This window comes from Meleagris gallopavo, chromosome 11, assembly GCF_905368555.1.
Source record: "Meleagris gallopavo chromosome 11, MGAL_WU_HG_1.1, whole genome shotgun sequence".
Taxonomy (NCBI): domain Eukaryota; kingdom Metazoa; phylum Chordata; class Aves; order Galliformes; family Phasianidae; genus Meleagris; species Meleagris gallopavo.
This window is the reverse complement of record NC_139414.1, coordinates 8,912,168-8,929,657: the sequence shown is the minus strand read 5'-3', so window position 1 is coordinate 8,929,657 and position 17,490 is coordinate 8,912,168. Positions and strand designations below refer to the sequence as shown.

Here is a 17,490-nt window from a genome sequence, read left to right as displayed (position 1 = left end):
GCGTCCTGGCCGGGCGCCTCACTGTCGGTACTGCAGCGTTTTCTGCCGTCTCCACGCTCAGCTAGCCCTGATCTCCTAACAGAAGGGCCTGCGCAGGTCCTGGCAGGTTAACTGCAACAAATTAAACAGCAATAGGGTCTCATAGCCCGTAGCAATGATGGGGCCGCCTGGAGGGGGTTCAGATCAGTGTTCAAGCATACGTGACTTCTGCAAAGCAGCCGTGGGGCTCCCTGCAGGTTGACTTTGAAGGCAGCCCTTTGGTCTTGGGAAGCCAGGAAGTTAAACACAATGGCAATTCCAGGTTTACTGTGCAACACAACTGGGGTTTTGGTTTGATCTTTTGTCTTATTTGTACGTGGAAGGTCAGTTATCTCAAGTCAGATGGGAAATATTTTTATTGAAAGCAATTAATCTAAACAACCTTCTAACAGAACTGACTTAGAACAGTCCTGTTCAAATATAACTTGGTGGTCTCCAGTGGCTCACAGCCTTTTGAATTTGTGTACCACGATACTTATCTGTCCTAATTATAATTTCTGAATATAAATATTTTTCTTCTAACGTAAATGACACTAACAATGAACCTGGACATGCTTCCTACATGAACTCCTTCCTCTCCATTCTTCGTAAACACAGTCATGCAGCCTATTTGGTACCTTCAGTATTAGTTAACACCAAGTAGAATTGTAAAATCATAGACTATCCCAAATTACCAAATTACCATTACAGGAGACCTGTAATGATCATTGAGTCCAACTCCCGGCTCCGCACAGGACTACCCAAGAAATCAGAGCCATAGGTCTGAGAGCATTGTCCAGAAGCTTCTTAAACTCTGCAGGCTCAAGGCTGTGCCCAGTTCCCTGGGTGTTCCTGTGCCTGACAAACCTCTCGGTAAAGAACCTTTTCCTGGTATTCAACCTGACCCTCTCCCGTCACAGCTTCACACAATTCCTTCAAGTTCTATTGCTGATCATTAGACAGAGATCAGAGCCTGCCCCTCTGCTTCCCCTCGACTAGAAGCATTACATTTACATTTTTAGTCTAATTTAAAGGTTTTGTACTATTATACGGCAAAAATGAGGAGTACTACTTGCTATTTTAATTTAATACTATTTTATGCATCTTTTCTGTTCTGTACTTCAGAGTGATATTTACATCAATTACTATGACATTCTCCAGAAATATTTTTTTCAAGATTTTGGGTATCATTTACCACAAGTTTTTTTGTTTGTTTGTTTGTTTGTTTTTTCTTTTCTTTTTCCGTTTTTCATAAGACTCAGGAAGGACAAATACAGCCCAGTCTGTGCAGGGGCAAGGAAAGTGAAACGACCGCAGAGCCCCATGACATCAGCACCTGGTGGCTCAGCACGTTCTCACTTTGCCTTCTCCCTATGAATCTCCGTCCAAGCACATGCCTCATAGCTTGTCTTCACCCTGGAGAAACAAGCAGTCGGGATGCAGTCATGAGCAGTCATCATCAGGCAAATCAGGCCTTGACACTCATCCCCCTTCCCTGGTGACATAAAGGCACCGACATGATGGCACTGTATACTCCCGTAGAATAACTAGAGAAAATTGCTGTCCTCCTGAGCACTCAGTAGTTACACTATGCTGAGATGAGGTTTTTCCCAGAGTGCCCTAGGACAGACCTGTGTGCAAAACATATGGTAACTAACAGTAAGTTTTTCTGATAAAACAGAACTACAGCTAAGCAGAGGTAGGATTATCCACAGAGACTTCAGGCAGCATAGATTAAAGCTATGATGAGGGGAAGCGCTTCAACACAATTAATTGCCTGAGGGCAGAGCAAGCAGGAACTCTGATGGTGCACCCAGGTAGGCAACCTGAGCTGAGTCCAAGTTCTTAGACTGCTAAAGTAAGATTATTGCCTGAGATTTTGTAGCATCCAAAGGGTGCACACAGCCTCAAAACCAGGAAAGGTCATCTTCAAAGACTGTACACATCATTAAGAGTTCAAAAATATCTACACTGGGAAAAGGGGGGAAAAAAAAAAAGGGAATACTGACACATTCTTCCAGGATCTGCAGGATCTGCAGCATTTAATCAGCTTTTAGGTAAAGTGATCAGAAGTACTGATGTTGGAAAGAGCATACATCAGTTGCTCCCTATGCATTTTTGCTTTTGTAAGCAGTTTGCAGGAATGGCATAAAGCTATACACTGTAGACCTCACTGAATATCAGACAATATTCAAATGCCTTTGAAAGGCTGCAAAATACACTGATCTGGAGTGCTGCAGGGTGCTGGATAGCGTGATGCAAAGTTAATACAATTTCAAAGAGTTTCCTGTTGAGAAATCTGGGTTCTTTCTGCCAACACAGATTGGCAGAAACAGATCTCTATTTTCCTGAGCCAAAGTACCATCCTAAGAAGAATAATATGAAGAAAGTGTTTTTTGACTCAAACACAGTCTCGCTTGCAGAAAAGAGTGGGTTTTAGGCTTCCTGATTTAAACTTGCATCGTGACCCACTTGTTCTGAAGTAGGTCAGTCTGCGGTATGCTGAACTAAATCAGAAAGGCCAGCACAAGAGTAGTCTGAGTTAAGGGAAAAATGTTGAAAGCCACTTCCTATTTTTGTTATGTCAGTAATAGGTGCAGTGAATTTTTACTAAGCGGAGTTTTGCTTGCTGTCCTTTCTCATAATTGCAAGGTCTGTCAGATGCAGTAAGTCTGTGCTCTGATATTTCCTTGTTTCTGCTTGGTGAATTAAATGGGTTTAAGTAATTTTTTTCAAGGTCGTTCTATTCTAGAATGGGGTTCCTGCTTCCTGCTACTCAAACACATATCCCTTTTTGCTTCCCTCTGCATCATTAGTACAGCTTCTCACTTCTGCTCTGTTATTTCCAATACCAATTATGGTACCAGAGCCATGAAAATGTCAAAACTCTATGTAGGAGATGATTTTCTAGTTTTCTGTTTGTGAGTTAAGAGCTACTCTGGGAGAAAGAGCTGACAGCAACTTACATGTATGTAAACAAAATGCACTCTTTCCTGAAGATTCTGTTTTTCATCTTTGCATGGCCGTTTTCATCAATTTAAAGTTATACCAAATAAATACACATAGAGAGAGAGTTGCTATTCACCTAAGAAGTACGTCATTGTTTTCTATTTGCAGATGCACGTGTTGTTCATCTATGGTGAGATAGTAAGTACAGGAAAAGAACAGTTGATCTATTCATTGCTCTTTATGTCCATCTACCAGTTCTTACAATTTCCCACAGTTGAACTAATTCTATATATTCTTACTTCTTTTTTGTCAAATTTTCACTTAGCTAAGAAGTTTTCCTTTCCACTTTTTAAGAGTGAGCTTTCTTTCCTTTCCTCATCTCACCACACTAATGAGTAGACTTGGCACCAGAAAAACTCAAATTATAAAGAACCCAAATTATTTCTCCCTCCCCATCCCCCCCCAAAATATATATTCATCTTACCCTCTCTGAGAAGAATTCAGAAATGCCTTTCATTTTTCTTTCTATGGTCTAGATTGTGTGGGGCTGAGGACCCTTCAGTTGAGGATAGTTCTTTATCAAGTTGTCAAGATGGCAAAGCTGATGGCATCAGGTAATTATGCAACTATTCTGAGGTCAGACTGAGAGCCAGTGAGTTATCTGGATGCACCTAGAGAGGAAAATGGAGGAGCACTTTTCTTTAAGTTACCTAACACACAGTTGAATCAAACCAATTTGAGTAAGGTGGAAGCAAGAACTCCAGATAAATAACAGGATTTCTACTAAGTCTAAGTCTATAATAGAATTGAAGAAGATAAGTAAGGAAAGCCCCTTTGTGTTATAATACACAGTTTCATAAAAGTCAATCATGTTTCTTTCAGCACTATGCTTGTAATAATAATAAAAAAAAAAAGTCAAAATATCTCATTTGGTCTTTTGTATCTCATTTTTATAATGTCAAAATGAATTAAGAATTTCGTAAAAAAAATAATGTTTTCCACATTTTTGTATATGTTTCACTAAATATGAGAGTCCTATTAGGTCGTCTCTGTGTATCTTGTATTCATATTTTTCTAACCATCATTTTTCTGTAATTCTTATAGTATCATATATGTATGTATATCATTCATTCAATGTAATTAGCATTAGTACAGCACCACTACCCACTTTAAAATTGACACAATATTTTTGCCTGCTCTTGTAATAATTTGTAGCAATCTTATAGATTGAGCATCTCTGAGATTTGCATGATCTCAAACAGCTTATATATATATTTATTTCCCTCTGAAAGACGTTTTGACCATTTATTCCTAGTCAAAACAATCCCAAGTTTTCAAGTGCTCACTGGAACACATAATCGTATTTTTCAGCCAGTTTTAGTAAATGTAATTTTTTTTCCCAGATCTGCATGGCATTTTACATTCAGGTTATTTGTATTCCTTACATACAGCTATGTAACAGAGTCACATTTGAGTGAATAATTGAAGTCACCATACTGACCACTCCACAGCTCTGATTTTATCTGTCACAAAAAATTTATAATTCTCAAATTCCCATTTCCCTACTATGTAAGTTTATATTGATCTCACTAGCTTTGTACCTGACCAATGATGCTGCAAGGATATTAAACACCTAGTTTAATCTTGACACTGTAATTGACAATTTCAGTGTAAATTGGGCCACTTACTTGAACCCACCTCTATTGACACAAGTCTAATTAGACTAACTGTTTAATCCATGGCACCTTGATATTTCTCTGAGGTGTGAGTCCAGAGCATTTTACAGATTTGTGTTGTTCCTCTGTCCTTGACTCTTAATGATGATTTCCACTGCCATTTCAACATTCGTTATATGAGTTCTTGGTACATAGTCTATCTCCTTGCAAGCCACGTTCCTTCAATAACCATCTGTGTTTTGATTTTTATCTTCCAGAAAATACCAGAGGATATAAAATTTAAAATTAAATTGTACTAGACTGTCCTACACATAAAATTATTTCACCTTGGCTCATGGCCACACAGCCACAGGAGACAGTTTGCATCACAAACGTACCTAAAGGTTGAATCTGAAATGAGAAATACTGTGCATTTTGGTATGCACCTTCACTAAAGGTACAACCCCCCTTTTCCTAAGTTACTTTATGTCGTAACCATCTTTTAACCAGGTCTTATCATTCAGGCTTTCTCACCACGGAAGTCCAAATGCCACACACTTTCCATTGCCAGGAATTGGTTTGTCTGCTTCTCCTCCTCTCTTTCCACAAGCATGTCTGACCAAGGGCAGATCTTCTTCACAGCCTTCAAACTGTCAACTAAATAAAAGCATATGTGATATCTTATTATAACCATGTGTGTCTTCTCATTCACGATGGCACAAGAAGCAGTTCATGTTAGCACCTGAACAAGGAAAATCTCTGAAGTTTATGGGCCATTATATCCATCACAGGCAATAAAGAAGGAGAAAACAAACAGACAAGTGAACATATATCAGACAGAAAGAATGTACACATCTTCAACTTGAATTAGGACTGCAATTTTTTGACTGTAAAAGTGGCTCAAGATCATAATTTCTGATAACTGAAAGTAGTAATTGCAAGAAATATGGCAATAACACTGTGCCTCTAAATTTCAGCAACCGCAGCTACTACTCAAAAAGCATGAGTAGGATATCGTGTTGAGTTGTTCTTCATCTTTCGTTTTCCAAGGCTTTCTCTGTAATTCTGAGTGCTAAGAAAAAAAAAACACTTTTCAGAAAGGTGAAGCCTGAGAATTTCAAGGAAATCAAAATACTCCAGGAGATGAGCTAATATGAAAACCCAGTAGACTGAAACAGTCTGTTTCAGGAATATGGAAATGTAGATATGGATACTTACAAATGAAATTATTACTTTATTTTGGGAGTATAAACTGAATTCACGTAAGGAAAACTAGAGAAATGGTGCTGTAAGTTTGTTAATGGCATTTAAATTAGTATTTAACACTTCTTTTCCTGCGATATATTTGCTTTTTGATCACAGTATTTTACATTCTGACTCCATTACATAAATTATGTATCTAAGACTGCACAATCTTTGAATAAAGCGGTGAGAATAAACTATTTTGACAGAAGACTATTAATAGATTTATTTTATTTTATGGTAGCTACGTGAGAAATATACCATGACAACTCTTAGGAAGTTATCTGCACTCCTTGCACAATGTACAAGGAAAAAATTCATCAATTTTAAAAGATTAGAGTTAGGATTGTCACACTGGACAGCTAAAGCTGACATCTCCCAGAACCATAAAAATCATAAAGATGTAGAACACACTTTTGCATTTGTGTAAATGTATATGACTACATTTGATTAGTAAACTTGCCATAGGTAGTGACTGCTTTTGATCTAAAGACTGAAAACTGCTTTTATGATTCATATTTTGATAAGGGATGATGCTTTTGCCTGGTGTTTGAGATAACTCTGCCAGGTTGTAACATAGCTGAGATCAGTATATGGAAGACTTTTTACAATTAATCACCTGTACTGTTTTGGTGTCTATCCAGCTGGGAGTATGCCATTAAAATCAAGTGACAGTTTCGTAAGCCTAAAGCCTTTCTAGGTTCACAAATTCCCTGATTCACTTCTCAATTAAATTACAGCTGAACAATGCATTCCTGATAAAGATGCATACTAATCCTCATTGGATACATTTTTCTGTATACATTTTTTCCCTGAGATAATTTCAATGGACTATAACAGATGTGACAGTATAATATTTAAACAGTTTTCCCCATTAACTACAAAAAGATCTGTATCCAGAACTGGAAAACAGATTCAGATCCAGTCATTCATACATTAGGCAGTACTAATCAATGTTGGTCATACTGCTTTCTTCAAATTAGAAATTTACACAGTGGCAATATCTTCACAGTTCGGCTGACAGCTGCTCTATGTAACCGATGAGAACCAGAGGAGGCATTTTGCTGTGTGTAGAAAAGGTAGCAAACACGATTGCTTTGCACTGGAATGGGAGATGCTTACACCTGATCCCAAGGTAGTCTTTGAAAAACCTCAAATTCTGACTCTTTAACGAGAGCCCATTTATTGCGCCTACACCATTTCCCAGACTGTAATTCAGCTCACGAGCATTTTGAGCCTGAATGAGAGCCCACCCCAGAGCTTGCAGGACTGGGGCAGAGCTCTGTGGTTTGCCTCAGCCCTATCAAAAAGTCCTGGGAATTCCCAGGCAATATGCTGGAAAATTGCTTATCTGGGAGGGTGATAGGTTCTTACCTGATATCCTTAATGTAAGGAATATGGAATCCACCTGCTGGAGAATAAAGCAAATTAATCACAGAGCTTTACCAACAGAGAATCGCTGGTTTCCAGATTTACGGGTCCAGAAGCAGATTGCATAAGCCCTGTCAGATTTTAAAAGCAAAATAAACAGCCTTACATTCATAAACGCCATAAAAACCACCTCTGGTGTCCTTGAGAGAGAAGCTGAAAAATAATTTTAAAGTTAAATTTAAATTGAATGTAAATTAATGTTTCCATCTCTATGACTAAAAGGTACCAAAGGCCAAGGCATAGATTTATCTGCAAGACATTGGTACTGACATCGAGTACAGTTGCACAGCCTACCTGGTCATGGAATCATAGAATCATTTGAGTTGGAAGGGACTCTTAAAGGGCATCGAGTCTGACTCCCCTACAATGAACAGGGACACCTATAGCTAGATCAGGTTGCTCAGAGCCTTTAGATACTGAAAGTCTATGTGAGCCATGTAATAGCAGCAACAGAGCTGAGTAGTCTCCCCCATTTACCTGCACCGCATCCTACCAACTCCTTGAAAATCCTTTACTTTTGTCGTGCATCATTTGTAATGTGTTAGTGGCTACAGACTTCCACCAAGAATATTTCATTAAGCTAACACAAGGAAACACAAAGGGGAAGAAAGCACTGCAAATTTCTCCTCTAGCGATGACTAAGTTGAGAACAGACTCTTACTGTAATGACAAGCCTTGCCACTGAATTAGGTAGAAGCTTACTGATGTAAGGTTTCTCCTGAACAAATCAGTAAAAGAAATTCCCTCAAGTCTCATTAATGTGAGATTGAGCTAAAAATGGGTCTTTGTGTTAAGGAAAAACTTCATATACAACCACTCCCCGGAGAAGCGGAAGGAGTTGTGTACTATGGGTTTCATAGCTACCCACATTGCAAACAGAGCAAGGTAAGCAGTGCCTTTAACAGATGTGAATAGATTTGAAATAAATTCCTTTGCTCTTGAGCACCTGCTAAAATAATTACTCAAGGTGAACTCATCACCTCTTTTAACGACAAAAAAAAAACCTTACCACACAGTGCAGTTTTTAACATTTATTTTTAACTCCAGTTTCCATTTTTTTTTCTCACAAGCACTTTTTAAAACAACAGCCTAAAAAGTATTATAATGCTAACTCCAGTTAAAAGCAAAATTCTGGCACAAGATAGTGCCAAGAAGTAAAAAAAATAAACAGAATAAATAATCTTTACAAAGATTTACAAATGCTGAGCAACACAATAGTACTATGCAATAAGCCTAATGCAATTCATGCTCTGTACAATAGGTTAATGAAGTCTTTACTAAATAGTACTCATGTCATACTAGTAAACCTAGAAACTTCAACAAAATGCTTAATTCAAGCAAAACAGCGATGCAATATGAATCAACTTCAGAAGTTCAACGGTTCCAAAGAAGCCAGAGATAGTGGTGAGTAAGCACACAACAGTGTACAACATGACAACCTCAACCAAGAGGTTGAACCAAGTGGTTCTTCAGCCACGCCTGCGTTTAGTTCCCTGCTGGAAACTGTATCACATCGACATCTTCTTGAGCTTCTGGCTGTGGAAAATAACAAGAAAATACACACAAATTATCACCTCAGCCACAGATAGAAACATTACAGGTTTCTCTCTACAAGCTATAGCACCTACTGAGAGAATAGCTCATGTAGAAGAAGGGACACATGATATGAGTGACAACTGTGAGAACTCTAAACAGGAACAGCCATTTATGACAGGAGGTGGAAAGGCTGAGTTCAGAACTGCCATCAGAAGCAGCATTCAGGAGATGTGGAGATGCAAGAGAAAGACTTCTATACGTGCTCTGTTTTCAGCCTAGTAGTATTTAGATATTTAGATTCATACCTCAGGAAAAGAAGATGCTTCTTCACCCAGTCTTCCTTAGGATTTACGCAGGCTTTCAGTCCCCTGCTGGTGTGGAAACTGGGAAAGAAATAACGATAAGGAGATTGGTAAATAAACATTAGAAATCATTGATAAAAAATACTCAGAAGCTGCATTTGATCATAAACATGTATCATAGCTACTCTATGTAATGAACAATAGCACCTGCTTTAGAAAACACTGGTTTGATAAGGGATGCTCCACAATGCTTTCAATACTACACAAACGATGTAGTATGTTCCAATTAAGCTTACATATAATAGTTTCAGTCTGTTTCTTGCAACGTAAAATTGTGATCAATTTGTTGTAATACTGAGACCAAGAACTTTGCTAGATACAAGAAATACCTTGTGAGATTGAAAAGAGTATTTGCTGTCATGCTAAGATATCAGATAAAAATTTAGGAGGTCTAAAACATCAAGAAAAAGATTCTGATCTCTGTGAATTAAGAAGTCCCACTTGAGTTTGTTACATGGTTTATGCAGGGTTTTTTCAAGGAAACATTCTGTGTTGGCAAGGTACCTCAGGTAGAGGGTCAAGGACATCCTTGTCTGCACAGTGATTCCTCAACAGACTTATTATGTAGAATGATTTTATGGCTATCCCATGAGTTAGTAGTCCCTATCTACTGAAAAATCACATTTCTATAATTCAGATCATTGTTCCTACCCCGACAGACTTCCTAAGGTTTATATATGACTGTCAGAAAAAAAAACCAGGATCTTCTGAAAAGCAACTTACATGATGGCATCAATATCGCAGACTTCACCAGAGAGCTGTTCAGTAAAGCCCTTAATGACCTTCCGAGGCAGACGGGCTTTGGTGTAAGACAGACAGCAATCTTGGTTGCTTTGTGCTGGAACAAAAAAACATTCATGTCAATAAAACCCATTTGGACTATGTTGCCATGCTGCTTAGGTTATTTGTTTTTCAGTTTCTGAACTATCTAGCTCCCCTTTGACAGAAAAGTTGGATTAGGCAGTATGCTTTGCTGAATTAATCCCCCTCTCCCTCATACTGCTGCTAGCATGCACACCCTCGCATAGCTGGCATAGTGCAAAGTAGCACAAGAACCGCATCCTGGGGCAGAGTGCCCAAGCTCACTCACCCTGGGAGGTACTGCAGAGCAGCAGCAACAGCAGTGCTAGCAGAGAAGCCAAAATCAAACTCCTGGTGCAGAGGCCAGACATTTTCACTCCAAGCAGCAGCTGTGCTCCAATGATTGCTCCTTCGCCACCTGCCTGTGCTGCCAGCCTCAACACTTCTCCACCTGCTTATAAAGCATGGCCAGAGCCATGGGAATTCACATGTGGGCGGGTTCCGCTATCATCACTGGGTTTCCCCACGGCAAATTCCATCATGCCCAATACAACCTGAGTGCTTCTTCCTGATGCTATAACCAGAGATAGCGGCATGCTGGGGACTTTTTTTTTTTTTTTTTTTTTTTTTTTAGTAGGTTATAAGATTCAACCCAGAAGAGGAGGAAATAAAAGGAAGGTTGTGAGGTAATGGGTCTGTGGGTGAAACATATATTTTTAGGGGTAGGAGTGTGGGTTGTGAAATGAAGAAAGTAAAATGTAGGTAACCAAATATTACTTAGAGAAACTGTGTCTTTTCTGTGCCCTAGTTTAATAAACCCAACCTGGGCACAGAGGAAGGTGGGCTAGTCCAGATGGGTTCATCTCAGTATGGTATACTCTTAGAAACTGAGTGACTATCCTTAATGATGCCAAAGGACTAAATTAGTATTTACTAGATGGCCAACACAGTAACATCAGACCTTCCAGACGACTGCTTTCTGAGCTCTACATTGCAAAACTTCTTGGGCTCCATTGAGGATGCATGGAAATGGGTTTGTTTAGAGTTTCTTCTACCATATACTCACTGTCATCACTTTCTGCCCATTTGTTACACATCTGAGCTATTCCACTGGAAATAGTCTGTACTGTTCCAAACACATCAACAGTATTTCGTAAGTCACAGTTGTATCTTCTTGCCTCCCCAGGCCAAACTGCACTCAAGCATTGATTACTCCTGAACATTCAGCCAAAACACACAAATAATGAAGTGCCTAACGTGGATTGGGAAAAACCCATGTAGAGAGGCAAGTACACTCTGAGCTGGAACTGAAGATTATGCTATTCCCAGTGCCATTTAGTGACCCATATGAAAGGAATGTGATAGCTGCAGGCCACATCCTGGTCAGATGGAAGCTGCTGGCAGCTCCAGGTAGTTATGGGCTAAGCTGAGCTTTAAGTGACTCCTCCTAAGTTAGAGCTCAAGGATGCAGTCATAGTTCGTTCAGAATTACATACCTTCTATTCTTCATAGACTGTCAGTACCTCTCACAAAGTGTACATTCCTGTTATTCCTTACTAGAAATGTAAAATTTTAGAGATAAATAAAATTCAACTTTAGAACAGATTTATATTCAGAAAAATCTATTTCTCTATATAGTGGCCAGAACTCAGGGAAGCTATGGCACATGCCTTGCAGCACACACGTCTCACATTAGTTAGGAATGCTTGTGCTCAGTGCCACTGCCATTGGTCAAGGGACAGGAAAAAAGGCAATAAATATCCCATACTTCTCTATAAAACTGCTTTATATATCATGATAGAATGCCATGTAAACAAATAACTGCTAAAATCACAATGCTCTCAGTATGCCTCCTGATCTGTTCTACGCACTATCTGTCAGCACTAGCCAATGCAGCAAAATGCCTAACCAGAATGATAACAACTGAAATGACAGAACTCTAGGTTGACAGCTTTTTATTTTCCTTAAATATAATAGTTAAACATGAATAACTTATTTCTAAACTATAGATACTATAGATACTAAGAAGTGTCAAGTTGGCAATGAAGGATTCTCTATCATCCCCACTTTTTTTTCAAATGATTGCCTAGTGAAAGCCTGTATTTATTTATTTTTTTTTAAAGCAGGAAGACACACCATCTGCCAATAAGATATGAAAATTAGGCATTGGGTTATCAAGCCTCATTCCTCTGTTTCCACACTTCTGTTTCACTCTAGCATCGAAACTAGGAAACACTCCAGCTGCCTTGGAAAGAGAATTTTCTAAGATTGTTGAAACATTTTCTTATCTGTAGATTAGCATCATGATCATCAAAAGCACTAAGCAAGCAGTAAGCTAAAAAAAATTACTTGTAAAACTTCTTTCTGAAAAGGACATCCATTTGTCAGAGTTATCTCACCACAGCTTTGACCTCCCCTTACCTTTTCCTAATTAAGTACAAGCAGTTTGGATACTGGAGCAGTGATGCAACCCAGCTAGTGCTCAGCTCATACTCCTGTCCATGTCCTACCTCCGGTTCCTTTCAGAGCCCTTTGCTGGTGCTGTGCCTAGTGTCACAGATGGCTGCTGTATCATGGGTGTACTCCTTTTACCTCACAGTTCATTTGATTTAAGAAATTAGATCGAGGTGTAAAACAAAACTCATCGTAAGGACCTCAGACTCAGAGGAAAATGTTCCTTTTTAAGTACTTAGATTGTACAAAGTACCCTCGATTTATTTGCACAATGTAGTTAAAAATCAACAAAAGTTGCAATGCAAATGGCTGAAGAAAGCTGCCTGGCAAGTCCCGACTTACCTAGCTCATAACCATATCTTATCTGTCTTCACATTTACAACACAATCACAGGGAAGGGGAAAAAAAAAAAAAAAAAAAAAGAGAGAGAGGGAGAGAGAGAAAGGAAAAATTACTGGTAAGTTTTACATCTTCAAAGAAAATGGAAACATGGGTAGCAAGCTCAAGGCAGCCACTAAAGGTCTGCTGGACATCTAGCTGTGGGTGGTCAGCACTGGACCAAAACCAATGCAGTTAATGTCGCAACACTGATCTAGTTTGGGGGCTGCACAGACAGCCCTATGCTAAAGGGCCACATGAGGAATTCAGGCCAGCAGCACTACCTGCACCCATCTCACACCTTGTTGCCTCAGTGAGGTGCGCCATCTTGGGGAAGGCCGCAGCTGTGTGGGCAGGGCTGTGCCCAGAAGTCTCTTTGGCAAAGCACAAGAGGCAACAGTCACAAGCTATGAGAAGGGAAATTTGTATCCCACAGTGGAAAAAACATCTTCACAGTGATGGTGGTGAGGCACTGGGACAGGTTATTCAGGAGGGGATGTGAAAGCTCAGTCTGAATACCTTAAAACTTAACTGGCCACAACCCTACCCTAAGCGTGATCTTTTGTTTGAGTTCCTCTCCAAGCTGTAATCAAGCCCACATTATTATTATTATTATTATTATTATTATTATTATTATTATTATTATTATTATTATTATTATTATTTTACCTCCTGACATTTCTGCCAGGACTGTCCTTTTCTTCTTTCAGTTTCCTAGCTTGTTTCTTCCTGACATTTCTTTTGTTACAAGTTTCTTGGCTTTCTCCCCTACTATTTTCCCTCCTTAGATCCTTTCACAAACCCTCCTCTCTCCCTGTTAATAAACTTGCAGTAGGACAAAATGCCAAAGCATAGATCCAAAAAGTTTTCAACCTCTCTTAAAATTCCTCTGCTTTTGTTCCAGGGGCCAGAAAGAAAGTTGGGGAAGCACACCACATTCCTACTGTATGTCTTTTAAAAGATGATGTGAAGGCAGACTAGATGCTGAAACTGCAAAGCAGTTCTGTTAGAGCTGTAAAAAGAGCAGAAACAACTGGGAAAATAGAAACTTTTCCAGGGTAATACTGGGAAAACAGTAGTTCTGAGCAGTTTGAAGACAGTAAAACACAAGATCTGGGAAGACAGCTCTCAGGCTCTGGCTGCAAAGCCACTGCCTTCACATCCCCTCTTTCCTGTGTCATGAGACTGTTGTGTCCACATCATGTGCTGCTTCTTTTATGCCAAAGGGCTTTTACCCACAACACCATGCTCTGAAATTCTGAAGGGACTTGAGAACTGAGCCTTGATAAACATCCCTGTACCAGTGGAAAAAGGGGCATTATTTCTAGAGGGCAAGCATGCCCCATTTCTCTCCCTATCACAGAGCAGTGGAATTGGACAGTGCAGAAACAGATCTGATTTCCCCAAGTACATAAGAATTCCATAAATGAGATACATGTGTTTTCATGCAAAGTCGTGCACGTGAGAAGCTGTATACACATGGGGAATTTAGGACTGCTCATGATTTGGAAAACAGCTTGAAACACTTTGAAAATATGGGCCCACAGTGATAACCTGTTTGACTAAGTGGTTCTGTTATGAGATTCCAGAAGTCATACAAGTGCAAGGCCTAAAGCATACCATTAACTACCATTAAAATTAACTCAGAAGAGGGATTTTATAAATCACTGGTTAGTATGCTACAGCTTATAGTCATTGTTATATGGGCTTAGGTCTAATAGCAAATAGAATTGAAAAAAACATCTTTTACCTACAGTAATGTTAGATACTGGCTGTATCTTTACCTATTGTCTAAAATTAGAATTATATTGACAATTTTTAATTGACTGGCAATTTACCCAAACTTCCATTTTTAGCTGTCTACACAAAGAGATATTTTATTATACACTACTGTCCTTGGATAGACTGCTGAAAATAAATAATTACAGCAATATGGTTGATCAACCAGGAAAAGGAGAACTAAACAGGAAACTCCCTTCTGTAATTTCCAATTGCTTAAAACAGAGCAAAGGGCAGGAGAAGGCACCAGCTCAAAGGAACATATGAGCAGAGCCAAAACAGGAGATTTAGACATTGCATAATCCTCAATGATGAAATATACAATAAATCCCAAGCACAAAAGCTCCACACATAACTCGTTCAGTCTCTCTAATGTTACTGTGATGCAACAGTAATTTCATTACGTTTAGCACTTGCATGACTGTGTGTCAAAAATCCTTGTACGAAGGAAGAAACTAGCTTTCACCAAGTACGTGTTACACCTTGTTAGGAACAGTTCTACAAATAGTACTGAATGAAAATGGTCTGATGCAGTCACGGACAAATTATATGCCTGTTGGAAGAAATGAACCTCAGATATTATGAGAGCACAGGCTATGAAGAGAATGGTATGATGGTATGATTTGATCTATCAAGGTGCTGTTTGCCTGCTGTTTCTTACTACAAGACCAAAAGCTGAATATCTGGTGTTCTACAGGAAGATCTCTCTAGTTCAAAACTAATGTTATTCTGTCCTGTAGTCCCTTTTGGTATTCAATCACCTTTTCACAGAAGTAGACCTCTGAAAGTTGAAGGCAAAAAAAAAAATTGAAATGATGGATGAAAAAGAGCCCCTCTCCACCCCTCCTCTGCCCCTCTTCCCCCCTCCCCAAAAAAAAACTTCCTACCAATCCGAGCTATTGTTTACATTAAATTTGCTGTAGTACAACTCCATCTTCCTTCTAATCTCTGAAGGAAGGAAGGAATCTAAGAAATTCAGGTACAGTCAAAGAAAATATTATAGCTAATGTTTCTCAACGCTAAAGAAATTGAGAACTGCTTTTTTTCTGCCTTTTTTTTTCTACAAAGGTAAGGAAGAAAGGAAGAAATCACTTAAGAGGATACAAAATGTATCACCCAAAATGGTTTGGGAAAACTGTGTCATTTGCAAACAAAAAGGAAATTGCTTACAAAAAGTGAATGTGATTTACTGTCTTATCCTGGAAATCACACACACAGCAATCTTTTTATACAGGAGTCATCTTACTTCAATTCTGCATGTTTGTCAGTGCTTTTCCAGTAGTATTGCATGGTTGAGAATATTCCAGAAATGTACAGAGCGCAATAATCTGGATAAGGAGAGAGTAGTTGGAGCCAAAATCCACAGCCTGAACATCAAGTTGCTTTCCAGTATTAACAAATGTGAGTTTGCACTTAAAAATATTTTGAAGTATTTAATGCATTCAAAAAAATTCAATTCATAAAGGTAGAAAAAAGCCTCACTATGTCTTGGCAATGATGAAGGAGAGAGATGTGACATTTTCCAGATTTGTAGATAAGAATAGAGACAGGCAAAAAAAAAAAAAAAAAAAAAAAAAAGTAATTAATTTTATTAGAAACAGAGCTCTACGTAAGCTGAATTGTTCATGAATCAGGAAACCAATACAGGTTTGCCTAAAAATTAGAAGAGAATATTTTATAAAACCTGAAGGAACTTTTCTCTAGCAGTCTGTGGTTCTTTTCTTGAACTGACATAATAAAAGGAGAAAAGGAAGAACCAAATAAAGTGAAGTGATAAAGTTTTGGGCTGACCTTGAACTCCCTGACTGAAGGTTTTAACAGACTCAACATTTAGAGCATTCCATCTCTCCAGGCTGCTTAGTACATACTTAGTTTGACACAGTCAGGATTTTCTTATGTATAACATGAAGACTAGCATACAACTTTCCAGTTAGTTTTGTTAGTTTTGGATTGCCAAACTAGGAAAAAAAATTACTAATATCATTTAATGGCTCTGTCAAGGGCATTAGCAGAGTGGCCATGGACACAGGGCTTCTGAAGTGTTGCAATCAGTGTAGCTTTTCAGCACTAAGCAGGTACATTATGGGGACTTTCCTAAGGGGAGATTTAAACCATAGTTGCCTAAAACAGCTGGCTCAGGCTTCCCTGTCCTACACTTTTCCCAAGGAAGCCACAGCTCTAAGTCCTTCCATTATGACTCTTACAGATTCTTTTATATAACACAATCACCTTGCTTATCTGCCCTATACCTTTAAAACACCTTCTGGACCTTAGCTCTTCAACTCTTGATTTCTATAAGAGACGTTTTAGGGCCCTGGCAAGAACAGTGTTGCTTTAACTCCCTTTAATAAACATTTGCCAAGGTCTTTTTCCTCTCCTATGATTTCCCCCCCTTGTCTGCTTCAAGCACAACTTCCTTGTTATTTCCAAAATCTGGTCTGGACGACATTAGCCAACCCACTGGACTGCTCCTATCACCTGCCACAGAATTCTTTTGCTGAGGCCCATGGCTGGCATTTTAAGGAATGCACTATTCCTAGCCTCACAGGATTGCTGACAAGCTTCAGGGTCTCCTGGAAACAACAAGAGATCATTCTGCAAGAACTAAAGCCAGAAATTCTGCTCTAACAAAAGACATTTTAAACTAAGCTCTCTGGGCTTGACAGAAATATGCTAATCCAAACGAACTGTGCTTAACAAGAACATTTTTGCCTGGACTTTTTAAATCTAGACTTCCTCAGATCGGAGAATGGTCCTTTTTATGCTTCATTTTTGCACTGAGGGTCCTGTGAATGGTAGCCATACTGCCAGCATAAAGCATAAACTATAACTGCTGCCTCTGAAACAACCATGTTTACACTCTCACCTGGGACAAAAATGCCTAC

General features: G+C 39.0%; 1 protein-coding gene across 1 annotated transcript; it reads right to left on the bottom strand.

Annotated features, from left to right (window-relative positions):
* Positions 1-8,311: 8,311 nt before the first annotated feature.
* On the bottom strand, positions 8,312-13,416 carry CCL20 (C-C motif chemokine ligand 20). Its single transcript, XM_003209076.5, has 4 exons — positions 10,284-13,416; positions 9,917-10,031; positions 9,137-9,214; positions 8,312-8,831 (listed from the first exon to the last, which is right to left on the bottom strand). The coding sequence occupies exons 1-4, from the start codon at positions 10,363-10,365 to the stop codon at positions 8,804-8,806; spliced, it is 303 nt and encodes a 100-aa protein (XP_003209124.2). The 5' UTR covers positions 10,366-13,416; the 3' UTR covers positions 8,312-8,803.
* Between the last annotated feature and the right edge of the window lie 4,074 nt (positions 13,417-17,490).

Bases quoted from the DNA above. Each gene is read 5' to 3' on its own strand.
- CCL20 (XM_003209076.5), bottom strand. From the start codon at position 10,365: ATGTCTGGCCTCTGCACCAGGAGTTTGATTTTGGCTTCTCTGCTAGCA. The intron at 10,032-10,283 runs GTGAGTGAGCTT...TTTTTGTTCCAG, and splicing joins GCTCTGCAGTACCTCCCAGG to CACAAAGCAACCAAGATTGC. The intron at 9,215-9,916 runs GTAAGTTGCTTT...TTTCTTTCCCAG, and splicing joins TGCGATATTGATGCCATCAT to TTTCCACACCAGCAGGGGAC.